The 16,370-nt window shown below is 43.7% G+C and overlaps 2 protein-coding genes across 2 annotated transcripts in view; both read right to left on the bottom strand.

Annotated features, from left to right (window-relative positions):
* Positions 1–16,370, bottom strand: part of LOC141167149 (uncharacterized) — a 1,037,600-nt gene that overhangs the window by 918,357 nt on the left and 102,873 nt on the right. The window lies entirely within an intron of this gene.
* Positions 3,227–16,370, bottom strand: part of LOC141165657 (extracellular calcium-sensing receptor-like) — a 29,351-nt gene continuing 16,207 nt past the window's right edge. Inside the window, exons 2-8 of the mRNA XM_073651423.1 lie at positions 13,550–13,657; positions 12,409–12,553; positions 10,987–11,278; positions 9,736–10,557; positions 8,761–8,979; positions 4,230–4,353; positions 3,227–4,146 (exon numbers count right to left, since the gene is read on the bottom strand). Of these exons, the coding sequence (XP_073507524.1) occupies positions 3,227–4,146; positions 4,230–4,353; positions 8,761–8,979; positions 9,736–10,557; positions 10,987–11,278; positions 12,409–12,553; positions 13,550–13,657 (2,630 nt within the window). The remainder of the gene's footprint in view (positions 4,147–4,229; positions 4,354–8,760; positions 8,980–9,735; positions 10,558–10,986; positions 11,279–12,408; positions 12,554–13,549; positions 13,658–16,370) is intronic.

Genomic DNA, 16,370 nt, shown 5'->3' with positions numbered 1-16,370 from the left:
TCATGCTGGACACAGGGGGGGCTCTCATGCTGGACGCAGGGGGGCTCTCATGCTGGACACAGGGGGGGCTCTCATGCTGGATACTAGGGAGGGCTGTCATGCTGGACACATGGGGGCTCTCATTCTGGACATAGGGGGGCTCTCATGCTGGACACTAGGGAGGGTTGTCATGCTGGACACAGAGGGGCTCTCATGCTGGACACAGGGGGGGCTCTCATGCTGGACACTAGGGAGGGCTGTCAGGCTGGACACAGGGGGGGCTCTCATGCTGGACATGGGGGGCTTCAATGCTAGACACTGGGGGGCTTTAATGCTGGACACTGGGGGGCTGTCATGCTGGACACTTGGAAGGGCTGTCATGCTGGACATGAGGAGCCTCTCGAGCTCTCATACTGGACATGGGGGGTGGGTGGTGCACATGCTGGACTTGGGAGGGCTGTGTGGGACTCATGCTGGACATGGGGGACTGTGTATGGCTCATGCTGGACACGGGAGGGCTGTGTGGGGCTCATGCTGGACATAGGGGGCTGTGTGGGGCTCATGGTGGACACAGGAGAGCTGTGTGGTGCTCATGCTGGACACGGGAGGACTCTGTGGGGCACATACTGGACATGGGAGGGCTGTGTGGGGCTCATGCTGGACATGGGAGGCTGTGTGGGGCTGATGCTAGACATGGGGGGCTGTGTATGGCTCATGCTGGACACCGGAGGGCTGTGTGGGGCTCATGCTGGACATGGGGGGCTGTGTGGAGCTCATGGTGGACACAGGAGAGCTGTGTGGTGCTCATGCTGGACACGGGAGGACTGTGTGTGGCTCATACTGGACATGGGGGGGGCTGTGTGGGGCTCTTGCTGGACTTGGGGGCTGTGTGAGGCTCATGCTGGACATGGGGGGCTGTGTGGGGCTCATGCTGGACATGGGGGGGCTGTGTGGGGCTCATGCTGGACATGGGGGGCTTTGTGGGGCTCATGCTGGACATGGGGAGGCTGTGTGGGGCTCATGCTCATGTTAATATTAATATTGAGCAGAATTAATTTCAGCCTATTGGTTCGGCCCTCCCCAACAGTCACGGTCTCTCATGTGGCCCCTCGGGAAAATTAATTGCCCACCCCTGGCCTAAACAGTAGTTTTCCACCACGTATAGGGTATCGGTGTACTCAGGAGAAATTGCGCAACAAATTTTGTGGTGCATTTTCTTCTGTTACCCTTGTGAAAATAAAAAATTTGGGGCTAAAGTAACATTTTTGTGGGAAAAGGTAAAACTTTCATTTTTTTCCTTCCATGTTCCGCTAATTCCTGTAAAGCACTTGAAGGGTTAATAAACTTTTTTAACGTGGTTTTGAGCACTTTGAGGGGTTAAGTTTTTAGAATGGTGTTTTTTTTGTTTATGTTCTGTCATATAGGCCCCTCAATGTCACTTCAAATGTGATGTGGTCCAAAAAAAAATGGTGTTGTAAATTTTGTTGGTAAAATGAGAAATTGCTGATCAATTTTTAACCATTATAACTTTCTAAAAAAAAAAAAATGTTTCAAAAGTTCTGCTGATGTAAAGTAGACATGTGGGAAATGTTATTTATTAACTATTTTGTGTGACATAACTCTCTGCTTTAAGAGCATAATATTTGAAAATTTGAAAATTGCAAAATTTTCACCAAATTTTTGATATTTTCAGAAATAAATATTAGTTGTATTCAACAAATTTTACCACCATCATGAAGCACAATGTGTAACGAAAAAAGTTTCAGAATGAGTCTGATTTCGCTGATGCATTCCAGAGTTATTACCTCATAAAGTGACAGTGGTCAGAATTGAAAAAATTGGCCTGGTCGCGAAGGCGAAAACAGGCTCAAGCCAAAAGGGTTCAAAAGAAATTCTCTTACTTCACTGGTGCAGAGGCCAGCAGATGATGCTGGCGCTGCCATCATGGGTAGCACACAATGTCACAGCCATGTGTCGCCCATAACTGGCACTCCAACGTCAGCTGCTGGCTTTTGATTGCCTGGTGCCGTGTATTGTGGTACAGGGTGCTGGTGTGTCTCTGTGCGCAACATATTTCCACTGAATGTGCATCCGAAGATGGACATCTGGTTGAAATAGGCGCTGGTGTCGACAAGCCCCCATCTCGAACGCTACGACCCTGTTTCTAGTGCGGTATTCTTGTACTGATTGTAGTTCTGGTGAAGTATTCAGGTACATCTGGTGGTTCTGGTGCTCTATTCCTTTACTGATGGTGGTTCTGTTGCTGCATTCCTGTACTGATAGTAGTTTTAGTACTATATTTATGTACTGATGGTGGATCTGGAGATGTATTCATGAACTGATGATGGTTCTGGCTCTGTATTCCTGTATTGATGGTGGTTCTAGAGCTGTATTCCCGTACTAATGGTGTTAGTGTGCTTTCCATTGCACAGATGGACAACCCAAAGACTGAACATACAGCCATCTGAACAAAGTCATATGTTGTCAGCTGAACAAGTACTTCACTGAAGCACCCAAAACACCTTTGATAGCTGTCGGCTGACCAGTGTTTCTACCAATTATTTGACTGGCAACTATCTTGCTCAATTCTCTCATACACAGAAGCGTTCAATATGCTGAGTGCCTCTGTGTTCTCTATGAGAGCCACTGTCAGACTTTTTTAGTAGCAACTTCTCTCTTAGAAAACAAAAAGACTTGTTGTCTGATCCTTATCTGTCTGGATATTTATCTCATTCGAAGACACTCATCTATCTGGGGCCCCCATACACATTAGTCTGTCAGCCTAACCCATTAATATTGGCTCGTTCATCTAATAGTAGTAAAGAACCCCAAACACATTGAACTATCTAAAGTGTATGGGAACTTTGAAGGAGGCATGACCATTTAAAGTGTGCACGGTAGTATGTACATCAAATATGACCCTGTTCACAGTGTATAGAATATATCAGATAAGTATACTTTTACACATATACAGTATTTATATGTTAAACACTCAGATTTACTTCATATTTTACCTCTTCTTATGCCATGTCTAGTAGCGTTTGCTGGTAGAGGTGAAGTGATCACATGTTGTTGAGATCCCCCATTTCCTCATAGACTGTAAGCTTGCGAGCAAGGCCCGCACTCCTTTCGATATGAGATATGCTTAGTCTGTATTGTCTGTATAAGTCCCCCCTAAAATTGTAAAGTGCTGTGAAATATGTTGGCGCTATAAAAATTATTATTATTATTATTATTAAGACTAGAACTAGGATGTTCTAGTTTGGCCAAACTCTTTTCTCATTAGATTTTGCCTTACATTCAAGTCAGGTCTAAACAATATCACGAAGCATTTGGGTAAGAATATACAAACAACAATGGCCCAACTGGAAGAAAGGATGGCGAAGATCTCCATGGCCACTGTGTACTTCCCACGGGAGCTCAGAGTTGCTGGGATAAAGGAAATCCAGACACAAAGGAAGGCCAACATGCTAAATGTAATGTACTTGGCCTCATTGAAACTGTCAGGAAGTCTCCTTGCCAAGAAGGCCACGATGAAGCTGACAGTGGCCAGAAGACCCAAATACCCCAACATAACCCAAAATGCAAAAGGAGACCCCTCATTACAGTTAAGAATTATGACACTAGAAGGAGTCTGTGTGTCATACTCGGGAAATGGAGGAGAGTAAGAAAGCCAAGTCACACAGACTGATATCTGGATGAGAACACAAGTCACAGCAACAGAGTAGGACAACTTTCCCCCAGTCCATCGTCGCAAACTAGTCCCAGGCTTGGTGGCCGTGAAAGCAATAACCACTGTTATGGTTTTGGCCAAGACGCAAGAGATGCAGAGAGTAAAAGCCAAGCCAAATGCCACCTGACGCAACAGGCACTTCTCAGGATGTGGATATCCAATGAAAGCTAATGAACTAAGGAAACAGAAAAATAAAGCAACGAGGAGAAGACAGCTAAGGGACCAGTTATTGGCTCGAACTATCGGTGTTGTGTTGTAACAAATGAAGATTCTTAGAACTCCAATGGGGATGAGAGATGAAATAATAGACAGGGCTGCCAAGTTGATACCCATAGCTTCATCATAGGAGAGAAATTCAATGGCTCTTCGTAAGCACATGTCCTGCTGGGTATTGGGCCAAGTATCCCAAGAGCATTTTTGGCAGTCTACAGCATCTAGAGAAGAACATGGGAATCAAATTGTTTGTAAATTACACACATAAGATACATGACACTTTCTGACTGTGTGTTTATGGTACCTGTCATATTTGCAATCTCTCCTTTTGGGCACTGGACACACTCGAAGCAGCACATGGGCTTTCCTGGAATTGTTGCCTTTCGGGATCCCAAAGGACAACTTGGACTGCATTTTGATTGAGGAGTCTAAATATATGAATTCACCATATAGACAATTACACACTGAAAACTAAAGAACAAGGTACTAGAGACATAAATGGTAGAGCTTGAAATTTCACCTGTAAGTTTTCTGGCAAATCTTTTAGAGTATTGACCTTTAACTATGGGGATGGGGGTGTAACAGGCAGATAGTATAGGCAGGTGCTTAGGGCTCCATTTAATTTGGGAGACCAAATTTATGGATGAAAGAAACTCTGAAATTGGCCATACAGTTCACATAACCGTCCACCTAACAGCTGTTCTTCCCTACTCTGCAATACAAACGCACTCTTGTTTGGTTTAGTTTTCGTGATATTCTGAATCACGAAAAGGGAGTAAATCACTAGAAGACAACTCTAACAGCAGTTTATATTCCTTGACGATTCAACATGCTAAAATCCAACAGCGATTCTTATTTTCCATGGCATCTGCCATCAGTGAAGGTTGAAACACCTTCAAACACATGGTCTTCTTACAATAATCAAATGTGCATGACCATCTTCAGACATGTGAAGCATGGAGTGATGGAAGCTGCCAGGAGAAAAGCTTCAGGAGCCATAGGACACTCTAAAAATGTAATGGACATGTGGCCCTGCATTGGGAACTGCAAACACTCCACATTTCCCTCCACCCTGAATTCCCTGTATGTGTTATAAATAAGAATTATAAAGATATGTAGAGAAAGTAATGGGAGACAGGGGGCTATCGATGTCCCTCAAGTGAGCTATCTAGCTCTACAATAAGGATCAAGCAATGGTAGAGGAGATTAATTATAAATTCCCGCAAAACCAGGAAACCTTGTCTCGCTGCTGCATAAAAACAAAATGACAACAAAAAATTCTGATGCAAAATTTAAGTCTATTTGTCCTCCCGTTGTGTAAATCTTGGACAAAAGTTCTTTTTTCTAAGAGGCGTAACATAGAGCTCCTGGGCTCCAACTGAAAATTATTATTAGGCTTCTTTATCCAATCATCATGTACCATTTATAGCACCAGACTCTTCATATATGGTAGAAATCTTCTAGACTTCAAGGACCAGATTGACCACAATGTCTTTATTCCCTATGGTTACACCTCATTACTTTAAAAAATTAAGGCTCAATGGGCCATTATTGTATTAGCTAAGAATACAAATGAACCATCTCGTAATGAAACTCTCGTAACCCTTCTAACCTCATACCCATCCGCCCATCCCCCGCTTCCCCAGTCCCTCTAACAGGAGCTCTATGGAACGCTTGTTCCGTCTGCAACAAACTTTCCTACATTCACGACCTCTTCATCACTAACAAGCTTTCCTTCCTCGGCATCACTGAAACCTGGCTTACCCCCTCTGACACGGCCTCTCCTGCTGCACTTTCGTATGGCGAATTCCACCTCTCCCATATCCCCTGCCCCACCGGCAAGCACGGTGGAGGAATAGGATTCCTCCTCTCAGATAACTGCTCCTTCACCCATATCCCACTGCCGCCCTCAATTACTCTCCCCTCTTTTGAAGTGCACTGCGTGCGCATCTACTCCCCCTCCAACCTCCAACTGGCTGTCATCTACCGCCCCCCAGGATCAACCACCACTTTCTTTGACCACTTCACCACTTGGCTACTTCATTTCCTCTCCGTTGACATCCCCACTATCCTCATGGGCGACTTTTAGATCCCCATTGACACTTCCCTCTCAGCTGCCTCTAAGCTTCTATCCCTCACTTCATCCTTTGGTCTTACCCAGTGGTCTTCCACACCCACCCACAAAGACGGCCACACACTGGACCTAATCTTCACCCGTCTCTGCTCCCTATCTAACCTCTCTAACTCACCTCTCCCTCTCTCTGACCACAAACTACTTACATTCTCTACCCTCTCCTCTCCAGGGCAACAATCCCCACTCCACAAACTTGCACACCCTCGCAGAAATCTCAAACACCTTGACCTACACTCACTCTCTGAATCCCTCCTCCCCCTTACAGACATTAGTTCCTTACATGATGCAGATGTTACTGCCACTTTATACAACACCACAACAGCTGCAGCTCTCGATTCGGTCGTCCCCCTCACACATTCCAAGGCTCGCACAATCAACAGACAACCCTGGCACACCAGCCTAACTAAAGAACTGCGAGGGGCCTCCAGGGTTGCTGAGCGTAGATGGAAAAGGTCCCACTCCAATGAGCACTTCAAACAGTCCCTCACTACCTTCAAGTCCACACTCACTGCAGTAAAACAAACATTCTTCGCATCTCTCATATCCTCCCTGTCTCACAACCCCAAACAACTATTCAACACCTTCAATTCTCTCCTCCGTCCCCCAGTGCCTCCTCCCTCTCCTCTTATTTCAGCCGAAGACTTTGCCTCATTCTTCAAGCAGAAGATTGACACCATCAGACAAAGCTTTTGCCTAAAGCCCCCACAGCCCCTCCCCACACCTACGCAACCCTCTTCCTCCAAAACCACCTTCTCCACCATTACAGAAGATCAACTTTCCTCTTTACTCTCCAAATCACACCTCACCACCTGTAAACTTGACCCAATCCCGTCCCACCTCATCCCAAACCTTACCACTGTCTTCATCCCACCCCTAGACCACCTCTTCAACCTGTCACTAACAACTGGTGCCTTCCCCTCATGCTTCGAACATGCCTCAATCACACCCATCCTCAAAAAGCCCTCCCTTGACCCATCCTCTCTGTCTAGCTATAGCCCCATATCACTTCTCCCCTATGCCTCAAAACTACTGGAACAACACGTCCATTCTGAGTTGTCCTCCCACCTCTCCTCCTGCTCCCTCTTCGACCGCCTATAATCTGGTTTCCGACTGCACCATTCTACTGAAACTATACTGACTAAAGTCACCAACGACCTACTAACCGCCAAATCTAAGCGACACTACTCTGTCCTCCTCCTCCTAGACCTGTCATCTGCCTTCGACACAGTGGACCATTCCCTCTTACTACAAACCCTCTCATCTCTTGGCATCACAGACTTGGCCCTATCCTGGATATCTTCATACCTAACAGACAGGACATTCAGTGTCTCCCACTCACACACCACCTCCTAATCTCGCCCCCTATCTGTCGGTGTCCCCCAAGGTTCAGTTCTAGGACCTCTGCTCTTCTCCTTCTACACCTTAGGCCTGGGACAGCTCATAGAGTCTCATGGCTTTCATTGTCACCTCTATGCTGATGATACACAGATCTACCTCTCTGGACCCAATATCACATCCTTACTAATCAAAATCCCACAATGTCTGTCTGCTATTTCATCCTTCTTCTCTGCTAGATTTCTAAAACTTAACATGGACAAAACAGAATTCATCATCTTTCCGCCATCTCATTCAACCCCCCCAACTAACCTATCTATCAATGTCAATGGCTGCCCACTCTCCCCAGTCCCTCAAGCTCGCTGCCTTGGGGTAACCCTGGACTCTGAACTCTCCTTCAAACCACATATCCAAGCCCTTTCCACTTCCTGCCGACTCCAACTCAAAAATATCTCCCGGATCCGCATATTCCTCAACCATGAATCTGCAAAAACACTAGTGCACGCCCTCATCATCTCCCGCCTTGACTACTGCAACCTCCTGCTCTGTGGCCTCCCTTCCAACACTCTCGCAACCCTCCAATCCATCCTAAACTCTGCTGCCCGACTAATCCACCTGTCCCCCCCGCTATTCCCCGGCCTCTCCTCTCTGTCAATCTCTTCACTGGCTCCCCATCGCTCAGAGACTCCAGATCAAAACCCTAACCATGACATACAAAGCCATTCACAACCTATCTCTTCCATATATCTCTGACCTAGTCTCCCATTAGATACCCGCACGCAACCTCCGATCCTCACAAGATCTCTTTCTCTACTCCCCTCTTATCTCCTCCCCCTACAATCGCATACAAGATTTCTCCCGTGCTTCCCCCCCTACTCTGGAACTCTCTACCCCAACACATCAGACTCTCGTCGACCGTGGAAACCTTCAAAAGGAGCCTGAAGACCCACCTCTTCTGACAAGCCTACAACCTGCAGTAACCACCGCTGCACGACCAGCTCTACCCTCACCTACTGTATCCTCACCCATCCCTTGTAGATTGTGAGCCCTCGTGGGCAGGGTCCTCGCTCCTCCTGTACCAGTCGCTATCACATTGTGTTCAAGATTATTGTAATTGTTCTTGTATGAATACCCCTTTTTCACATGTAAAGTGCCATGTGCACTATAATAATAATAATAATAATAATAATAATAATAATAATAATAATAATAATCTATAGTAAGTAAAATGACCCACTGTATAAAGACTTGGCTAAACAAAACCTCATATTTCAGTTTGCCAGAAAGTAAAGTACCAAATCTCTCACACTCTGACCCAAAACTAGTTATGTGTGAGATTAAATGCTTGCAGAATATAATGTCCTACCTCAGATCTCCATATAATATCTGCATTGTTAATTTTCATTCGAATCCCTTCTGGAGAACTGGAATCAAAACTTCCAACTATCTTCTGCTCCATGGAACCAGTGGAGTTTAGCTGCCAATTTACAATGTCGTAGAGGGCTGGAGGATCCCCTTTATTGTTAAAAAATATGTGAGCTTTGTCTTTAGTCTCAAAATCTACAGTCTTAATATAATGAAGGAGCTGAAGAAATAGAAATGATTCATTAATTTATTTTCTAATCCATTAAGTCACAAACATTTTTAAAGCCTGAGATCATCATCTCTTCACTCAAGCACCACAAACTCACTGAAATGTCTACTGCTATCTCTCTTCAGAAGTAGAGGAATCTGCAACCTATTTTCCAACCCTGTGAGTCAAAAGTCTCTACTGGAGTCTTTAAAGCTTATGGCATAACCTGGAGGTGTAACTTGAACCTACTGGGCTCCAATGCAAAATGTCTAAAAACCCCTGTACACATTAGAGTAATGTCAACTGAACCTGCAGATATTGACGGGTTTGGCTGACAGTCTAATGTGCATGGGGGCCACCTGACAGACATACGGAATATCTGATTTTGAACTGCTGATCTTTGAATCTTGAGCTGGAGGTGCCTCCTAGAGAACACAGGAGCACTTGGCAAATCAACTGCACCCGTGTTTGGGAGAGTCGGGCAAGATAGCTGGCATATGAGCGATCAACCTAACTATTATTTGGACGACAGCTATCTTTGTTGTAATTGGGAGTTTGTAAGGGCATCTACCTACCATGTGGCATGTAAATTACTGGTGCCTTCTAAATTGATGAAAAGCCCTTTAGGTCTTCTCAGACACCAGGGCTTGGGTGTTAACTCTCAACCTTCTGTAGTCGCAGTACGCCCTTGCGAGAACTCATCTCTGCTCACGTGTTGGAGCCCAGATGCCTTTAGTATTCACAAATATAAGTGTGCAACTTCCTTACCTGCCAAGGATGTAAGGATGAGATGTTGGCACAAGTACCATTAAGGAAAGGTCCTTTTCCTGGTTCACATTGCAGCAAGTTTTGTATGGCCCACGCAAAGGCATAAACTGCTGTGTAGACATTAAATTTTATTCTAAGGTCCACGTTACCCATGACACTTTCTAATTTTTCTTCCCTAATACATTCATTGATGGTTTGGTTGAGCACGCCATCAGCTCTAGTATGGAGGTTGGTCCACTTGCAAGAAAATGTCTCCTCCCAAAGTTTAAGTAAAAAGTGATCATTAGGAGATGTTGAGGGGTGTAAGTTGTTTAGATGCTCTACAAATCCAGCCATCTGTCCCCCATGAATAGCAAAACCTATAGTACCCACCAAGACTGGTTTGAACTTTTCTTTGTTAAGAAGGGGAGAGGTTGACCATGATTCACTGGCTATCCAAATTTTCCCAGTTATGTTTTGTTTGACCAGCTCTTCCACCACAGGCAAGAAATCAAAAACTGAAGACAAAACTAGCACCACCTTGGCTGATGAATCTTTGATAACATTAACGATACGTGGAGCACCTCTGTTGGGTTGTCCAGTCATGATATTCTCAATGAAGGCCACACAAGCTCCAGCTTTGACTATTTTTTGCTTTACTACCTGGATGCCAGGTTGACCATAATCATTATCGGAAGCCAGTAACCCAACCCATGTCCAACCAAAGTACAGAATTAGCTCAGCTAGACCTCGATATTGAAACGCGTCACTTGGTACTGTGCGGAAAAAGGAGGGGAACAAGTTCCTATTGCTGAGGAATGGACTGGTGGAAAAATAACTTATCTGTAGACAAATGAAAGAAGAATAACTTTATTAAGAAATACAATGTAGCCTTCTGATACCTGTGGACAATCAGGATTTTGTTTTGTCCTGTGTGGATCAATATGGTGGCCATGTTGACCATGAATACATAAATGGTAAGCAGTGACATTGGTCATGTCAACTAATCAAATCTTGACAGTCAAGCACTGGAATAATCCAACCTGGCAAATCTTGATTTGTGCTACATATGGGCTTTTATGTGGCCCTTGCTGTATGAATGAACCAATTCAAGCGGGCTGAAATAATAACACAGAGGTGTAAAGATTGTAGTTGTGTACATAAACATGTGGTGAGTAAAGGGCATATGTAGACAAGGATCTATTTAGATTAAGAAGAACAACTCCATTGCACAATTTGCTCCTCCAACAAGGGGGACAATGGTCACCTTACCTGCGGATATCTGTATAGACCCAAGATCTGAGCCATGAGGATTGAGCGTGTAGACGCAGAATCACCTACAATCCCAACAAGTGTTCCTTCTTCACCACAACGATAATTTGGGACACTTGGTTCCCCTCCAGATAACATCCACAAGGTGCCTTCTGCTGCTCTTCTCAAGATAGTACAAGTGTCATAAATCTGGAATCCCAGAGTGATATTGGGAAGAATATCTGGATTTGTATTGATCTCCTCCACTGCGAATATTAGGGCCTGCATGATCTGGTAAGATTGAACTTCAACTCTAATAAAGTAAAAACATAGATGGTTGAAGTGTTTTTTAAAATATCTGTATCTATGTAGTAGAACATGTTGGACTCATCTCTGAAATAAATTGCAACCATGTCCTTTTCTTTCAAGGATAAGTCATACTTGAGGCATGTTGATACTTTAAGTTTCCTCTCCAGTCTTGTAGATCTAGTAAGATGTCCTCTTTCTTTTCTAGAACACCCATTACTGGCACAATAAGTAATGTTTTGAGGGACTCATTTAGATATGGTGACCAGAGCAGCAAATTAGGAGTTTATCAGAAAATCCTTGCTTGGGCATGCTCTGCCAAATCAATTTTCCAGTACAAATTTGGGAAATGTAACATTAACCTAATTTAACCCCAAACTAGTTAGATTCATCCCTTTAAGCAACTCTCTCTAGACCTTCTCTAGCAGGAGGACCTTCTCAATTAACAAACATTTTCCTTCTCTAACAATGAAGGTGATGGCTATTTTTCACTAGCTTACTTCTGAACTGAGAAAAAGAAGGCACAGAAGTGGTATTTGCTTTTTGCTACCGTAACAAGTAAGCTCCTTATCAACAGTAGGACTGGAATAAATAAGAAGGTTTCTTTTCCACAAAAATATTATTTTTGGGTTTCTGTCTAAAGCAAGTAATGACTTGGTCTCCAAGAATGTTAAGCCTTCAGTATCATTGTTTGCAGTGCAGGGTTAACCGAGAGATCCAATTTACAGTAATAGTGATACATTACTTCCATGTCACGATATTCACTGATTAGTGGTTGGTCAATGAAACTTACTATATAAGGAATTCATGCATACAATCTAAAGTGATCACATATGGATTACCCATATTGTATAGAGGTCCATATATCCTCATTCTTCAAAGACCTAATTTGCTCTTCTCCCATAGAAAGTCCACATCCTGAGCATTGGCATAGGCCATTGTGTTTTCCATATATATCTACTTTGAATAACGATACCTGGTCCTTGTGTCCTGGTTTTGCTATACTAATTGCCATCATACAACATCCTAGTATCGGATATTTGGTATGATGAGCCCTCTCCACCAGTGCCGGACTTGATATCTACCTATTACCAAATCAAAACACATATAACCCTTGTAGAGTTTTTATAGACTTACTGTTCGCATTTAAGATCTTCTGGTTTGCTTGTAAAATGAGTTTCTGAATAGATCCTTTTCACATGAATGTGGAAAGTTCCTCCTATGACCAGGTCTCCAAACTGACTTAGATACCCACTGATATTGCCACCAGGTATATGGCAGCCTGCAGTGGACGTCACACCATCACACCCTTGCATAGCACAGATATACAAAAGCCAAACCTCACAAAGCAACAAGTATGTGATATTATATAGCCACCGCATATGCCGTAAGGTTACATTCAGATCTAGCAGATTAAAAGTCAGATAATATATCATGGTCGGGTTTCACATGGAGATATGAGACTAGAAAGTTGATAAGGTGATAAAGACCACCCGAAGAGCCACAGTAACTTCTATCCTCTACTAAAATTGTAGAAAATCTTCAAATAAGAGAATGTTGTCTTCATATATTATACGCCTCAGTTATTTCACAAGGAAGGAGCCTGTAGAGGATTTCCCTTAGTCTTCCATAGATAATTAGAGACCTACCTTAGAGAGAATGGGGCACATTCAAGTAAAGTGTTTAGAGACCTCATTCTCCTGTGATTCCCCTTCTTTATCCCTCTTTATTTTATCTTCTCTTTGCCTTTCTTTCCCTCTCCTTTATTTTATACTTCTTTCCTCTTTCTTTTTTTTCTCTTTCCTCCCTTCAATACTCTCCTCTTAACCTTTTAATTCTTGTTCTTTCCACTCCTTCTTCTCTTTCTCTTCCCAGGATTCCGCTTCCCTTTTTTACTTTATACTTTTCACGCTTGTCCTCTTCCTTTTGTACTCTCTTCGCTTCCTTCCCCTTCTTTCACTTACTCTGATTTCCTTTCCTATATCCCAATTCTTTTCTCTCTCTTTCTCTTCCCCTCACTTCCTTTCCCCTATTCTCCTTTTATTCTACTCTGCCCTTCTTCTACCTTCCCTCACTCCCTTTGCCCTTTTAGCTTATTTCCTTCTTCCGCTTCCTTTTCCCAAACACCCTTACATTCCCCTCTCTTCTCCTTTCCTCCCTTTCCTATCACCCCTTATTTTTGACTACCTTCTCTTTTTCCTCCCTTTTCTATACCCTTAACCTTTTCCTATCTTCCCTTTATTCCCTTTTCTATCTCCCTTATCTTATTCTACCTTACCTTTTCCTTCCTTTTCTATTTCCCTTCCCTTTTCATTCCTTTTCTCTTTTCCTTTCCCTTTTCCTCCCTTCCTTTTGCTTTTTTCCTCTTTTGGAAAACTTAGATCCACTTAAACAATGAGATTCTCTGTGTCCGGTTACTCACAAAATGTCCTTTTAGTTCCGGGAAAAGTCAATAATCCTACTGGTTTTTATTATTATTACTGGCCGAAAATCATATATTCCACCAAAACCAAATCCCTCTCAAAAAAGATATTTCAGTCTATAACAGGTCTAGAACACAGCCACTCCCAGGCTTCTTGTCTAGCTTAGTCTCGGTCACATTTGAAAAACTATTCCACGTGCACAACACACACACAACTCCTGTCTTACAGATAGCGAGATGGTTAGTGGGAATAGGAGTTTATATACTTATAAGATGGATTCGTCCTGGGGGACTAGAGGATAATTATTGTTACCGGCTGGAAATAGAAAGGATGATGTTAATACAACTAAACATCCCAAGTGACTTGTCAGCTTATCCAACCAAAGTAAAAATAAAAATATTAAAAATAATGCCCTGTTAGGAGATATTAGGCAATATCTTCCAAAAAGAAAATTGGAATCATTGAGTCATTTTAGATTGAGATGATCGTAGTTACAGTAAGTCTTATAAAAATGTACTTCTGTCTTTTTGTCTTAAAGTAAATCATACTTTTACCAAATTCCTTGTCACGTGCCTGAAAATGTTATCAATAAAAACGTCAACTTGTCCCACAGAAAACAAGCCCTTACACGATTCTGTCAGCCGAAATATGGAAAAATTTATAGCTCTCAAAATATTGTGATGCAAAAACTAGTCTTTGCAAAAAAACAACAACATATTTTTAGTGTATGACAGCTGCAAAACATAAAAACCCGATATAAATCTGGTATCGCTGTGATTGCACCGACCCCAGTAATAAATTTATCTAATCACTTATCCTGCATGATGAACGGCGTAAAAAATAAATAAAACCAATTATTCACCTGCTGCTGATTTGTTTGTTCTGCCTCCCAAAGATCGCAGTGAGTCTTGGCTCACATTTATCCTGCGCTCTGCGCTGAGCGCTTACACCAGGGTTTCAGTGTAAATCTCTGCAATACGTGATTCCCCAGCGGAAGATTCCATGTAATGAGGCAGATGGAAGCACCATGGATGCCATCTGGCCTGTGATCCCACGGTGTCTGTCTTTTTAGACAAGCATAAAAGTGCTGTCGGCCAGTTTTTTGAACCTCTGAAAAAAAGGACACTGCTACACAGAGGTCAGATGGAGTCCAGTGTAAGGCCAGATTTACACCTCCAGATATTTCTGGTACCAGAAAAAACAGTACTGGAGATATCCGCATCCATGTGCAGCTACCTGTGTGGCATAAGTGTGGCAACCGTGAGCCGCATCAGGAGCACACGTACCGGTGCCTGGGAATCAGCTGTACAGTTAGCACCGTTCCCAAGCACCGGGTGCTGAACATTGCTCTAATCATTGTCCCCTGCTATGGCTGCAATCAGCGCGAGCAAAGGACAATGTTGAGAGTAGTATTCTGCTCCCACTGTGTCCTGGTGTAAAAATAAGAATAAAATAAAAAATCCTTATACTCACCTGTCTGAAGATGTCCCCTGCTGTGACACATCTGACTGCTCATGCCAAGGAGCCGGTGAGAATGACTCGCTCCAGCGAACGGGCCAGCGGTGTCCTGTCACTCACTGAGCTCAGTGCAGCTCCGGGGCTTGCTCACTGGACCGAATCATTCTCCCTGGCTCCTCTGTGTGAGCGAATACTGCTCTCATCATGGTCCCCTGCTTGCACTGGTCGCAGCGCAAGCAGGGGACAATGATGAGGGCAGCGTTCAGCCAGTACGTGTCACACTGATGACACATGGATGTCATGCATGTGTCATCAGTGTGGCACGTTTTGCAGCCCGTGCAGTGTGAAAAAATGGACATGTCAACTTGTTTTGCCCACGGACATGTGTCCGTGGAAACACACTGACGAGCACTGACCTATTCATTTGAATGGGTCTGCGTGTGTATGTGTCTCCGGTATGTGTGGAAACTGTCACCACACGTACCGGACTCACTGATGTGTGAAAGAGGCCTGACTCTGCTGCTTCATTATAGTGAATGGATCCCTTGGGAGTTCATCTGAATTACCGTACGTAGCAGCTGTGTATATGGAGTCTGGATACTATCCTAGGTAAATCTGCGCTCCAAGAGGCAGATAATGCTCTGTCCCTCCCGAGTCTCACCGTGTGGCTGAGCAGTACTGTACAGCAACATATGGGGTATTTCTACATTCAGCAAAAATGTGTGACAAATTTTGGTGCCATTTTGGTGTAAAATGTAAAATCTGGGTCTAAAACAAAATTTTGGTGGTAAAAATTGAATTATTCTTTCTTCACCGCCCAATGGTGTAAAATTCTGTGAGGCACATGTGGTGTCAACATGCTCACTGCACCCCTAGATGAATTCATTGAGAGGTGTAGTTTGTAAAATGGGGTCTCTTATGGGGGGTTATGCTGTTCTGGCACCTTAAGGGCTCTGCCAATGTGACATTGCACCGTCAAACCAGGGCAGCAAAATATGAACTGATATTTCCGCTACCGGAAAAAACAGTACCGGAGATGTCCGTGTACACCTGTGTGGCATACGTGTGGCAACCGTGAGGAAGCATCAATAAATTCCCTATTACAAGCCACATCTGCCCATATGTCCTCTATTATTTGAGCTGTCCCAGTGGGACAGTTTTTGAGGATGAAACATATCTATTCAACAGATAACGGTTTTGAAGTTCAGGCTCAGGACC

Source organism: Phyllobates terribilis, unplaced genomic scaffold, assembly GCF_046119375.1.
Source record: "Phyllobates terribilis strain yellow unplaced genomic scaffold, ASM4611937v1 Scaffold_11__3_contigs__length_659146591, whole genome shotgun sequence".
NCBI lineage: Eukaryota > Metazoa > Chordata > Amphibia > Anura > Dendrobatidae > Phyllobates > Phyllobates terribilis.
The sequence above is the reverse complement of the archived record's forward strand: the minus strand, read 5'-3'. Positions and strand labels throughout refer to the sequence as shown.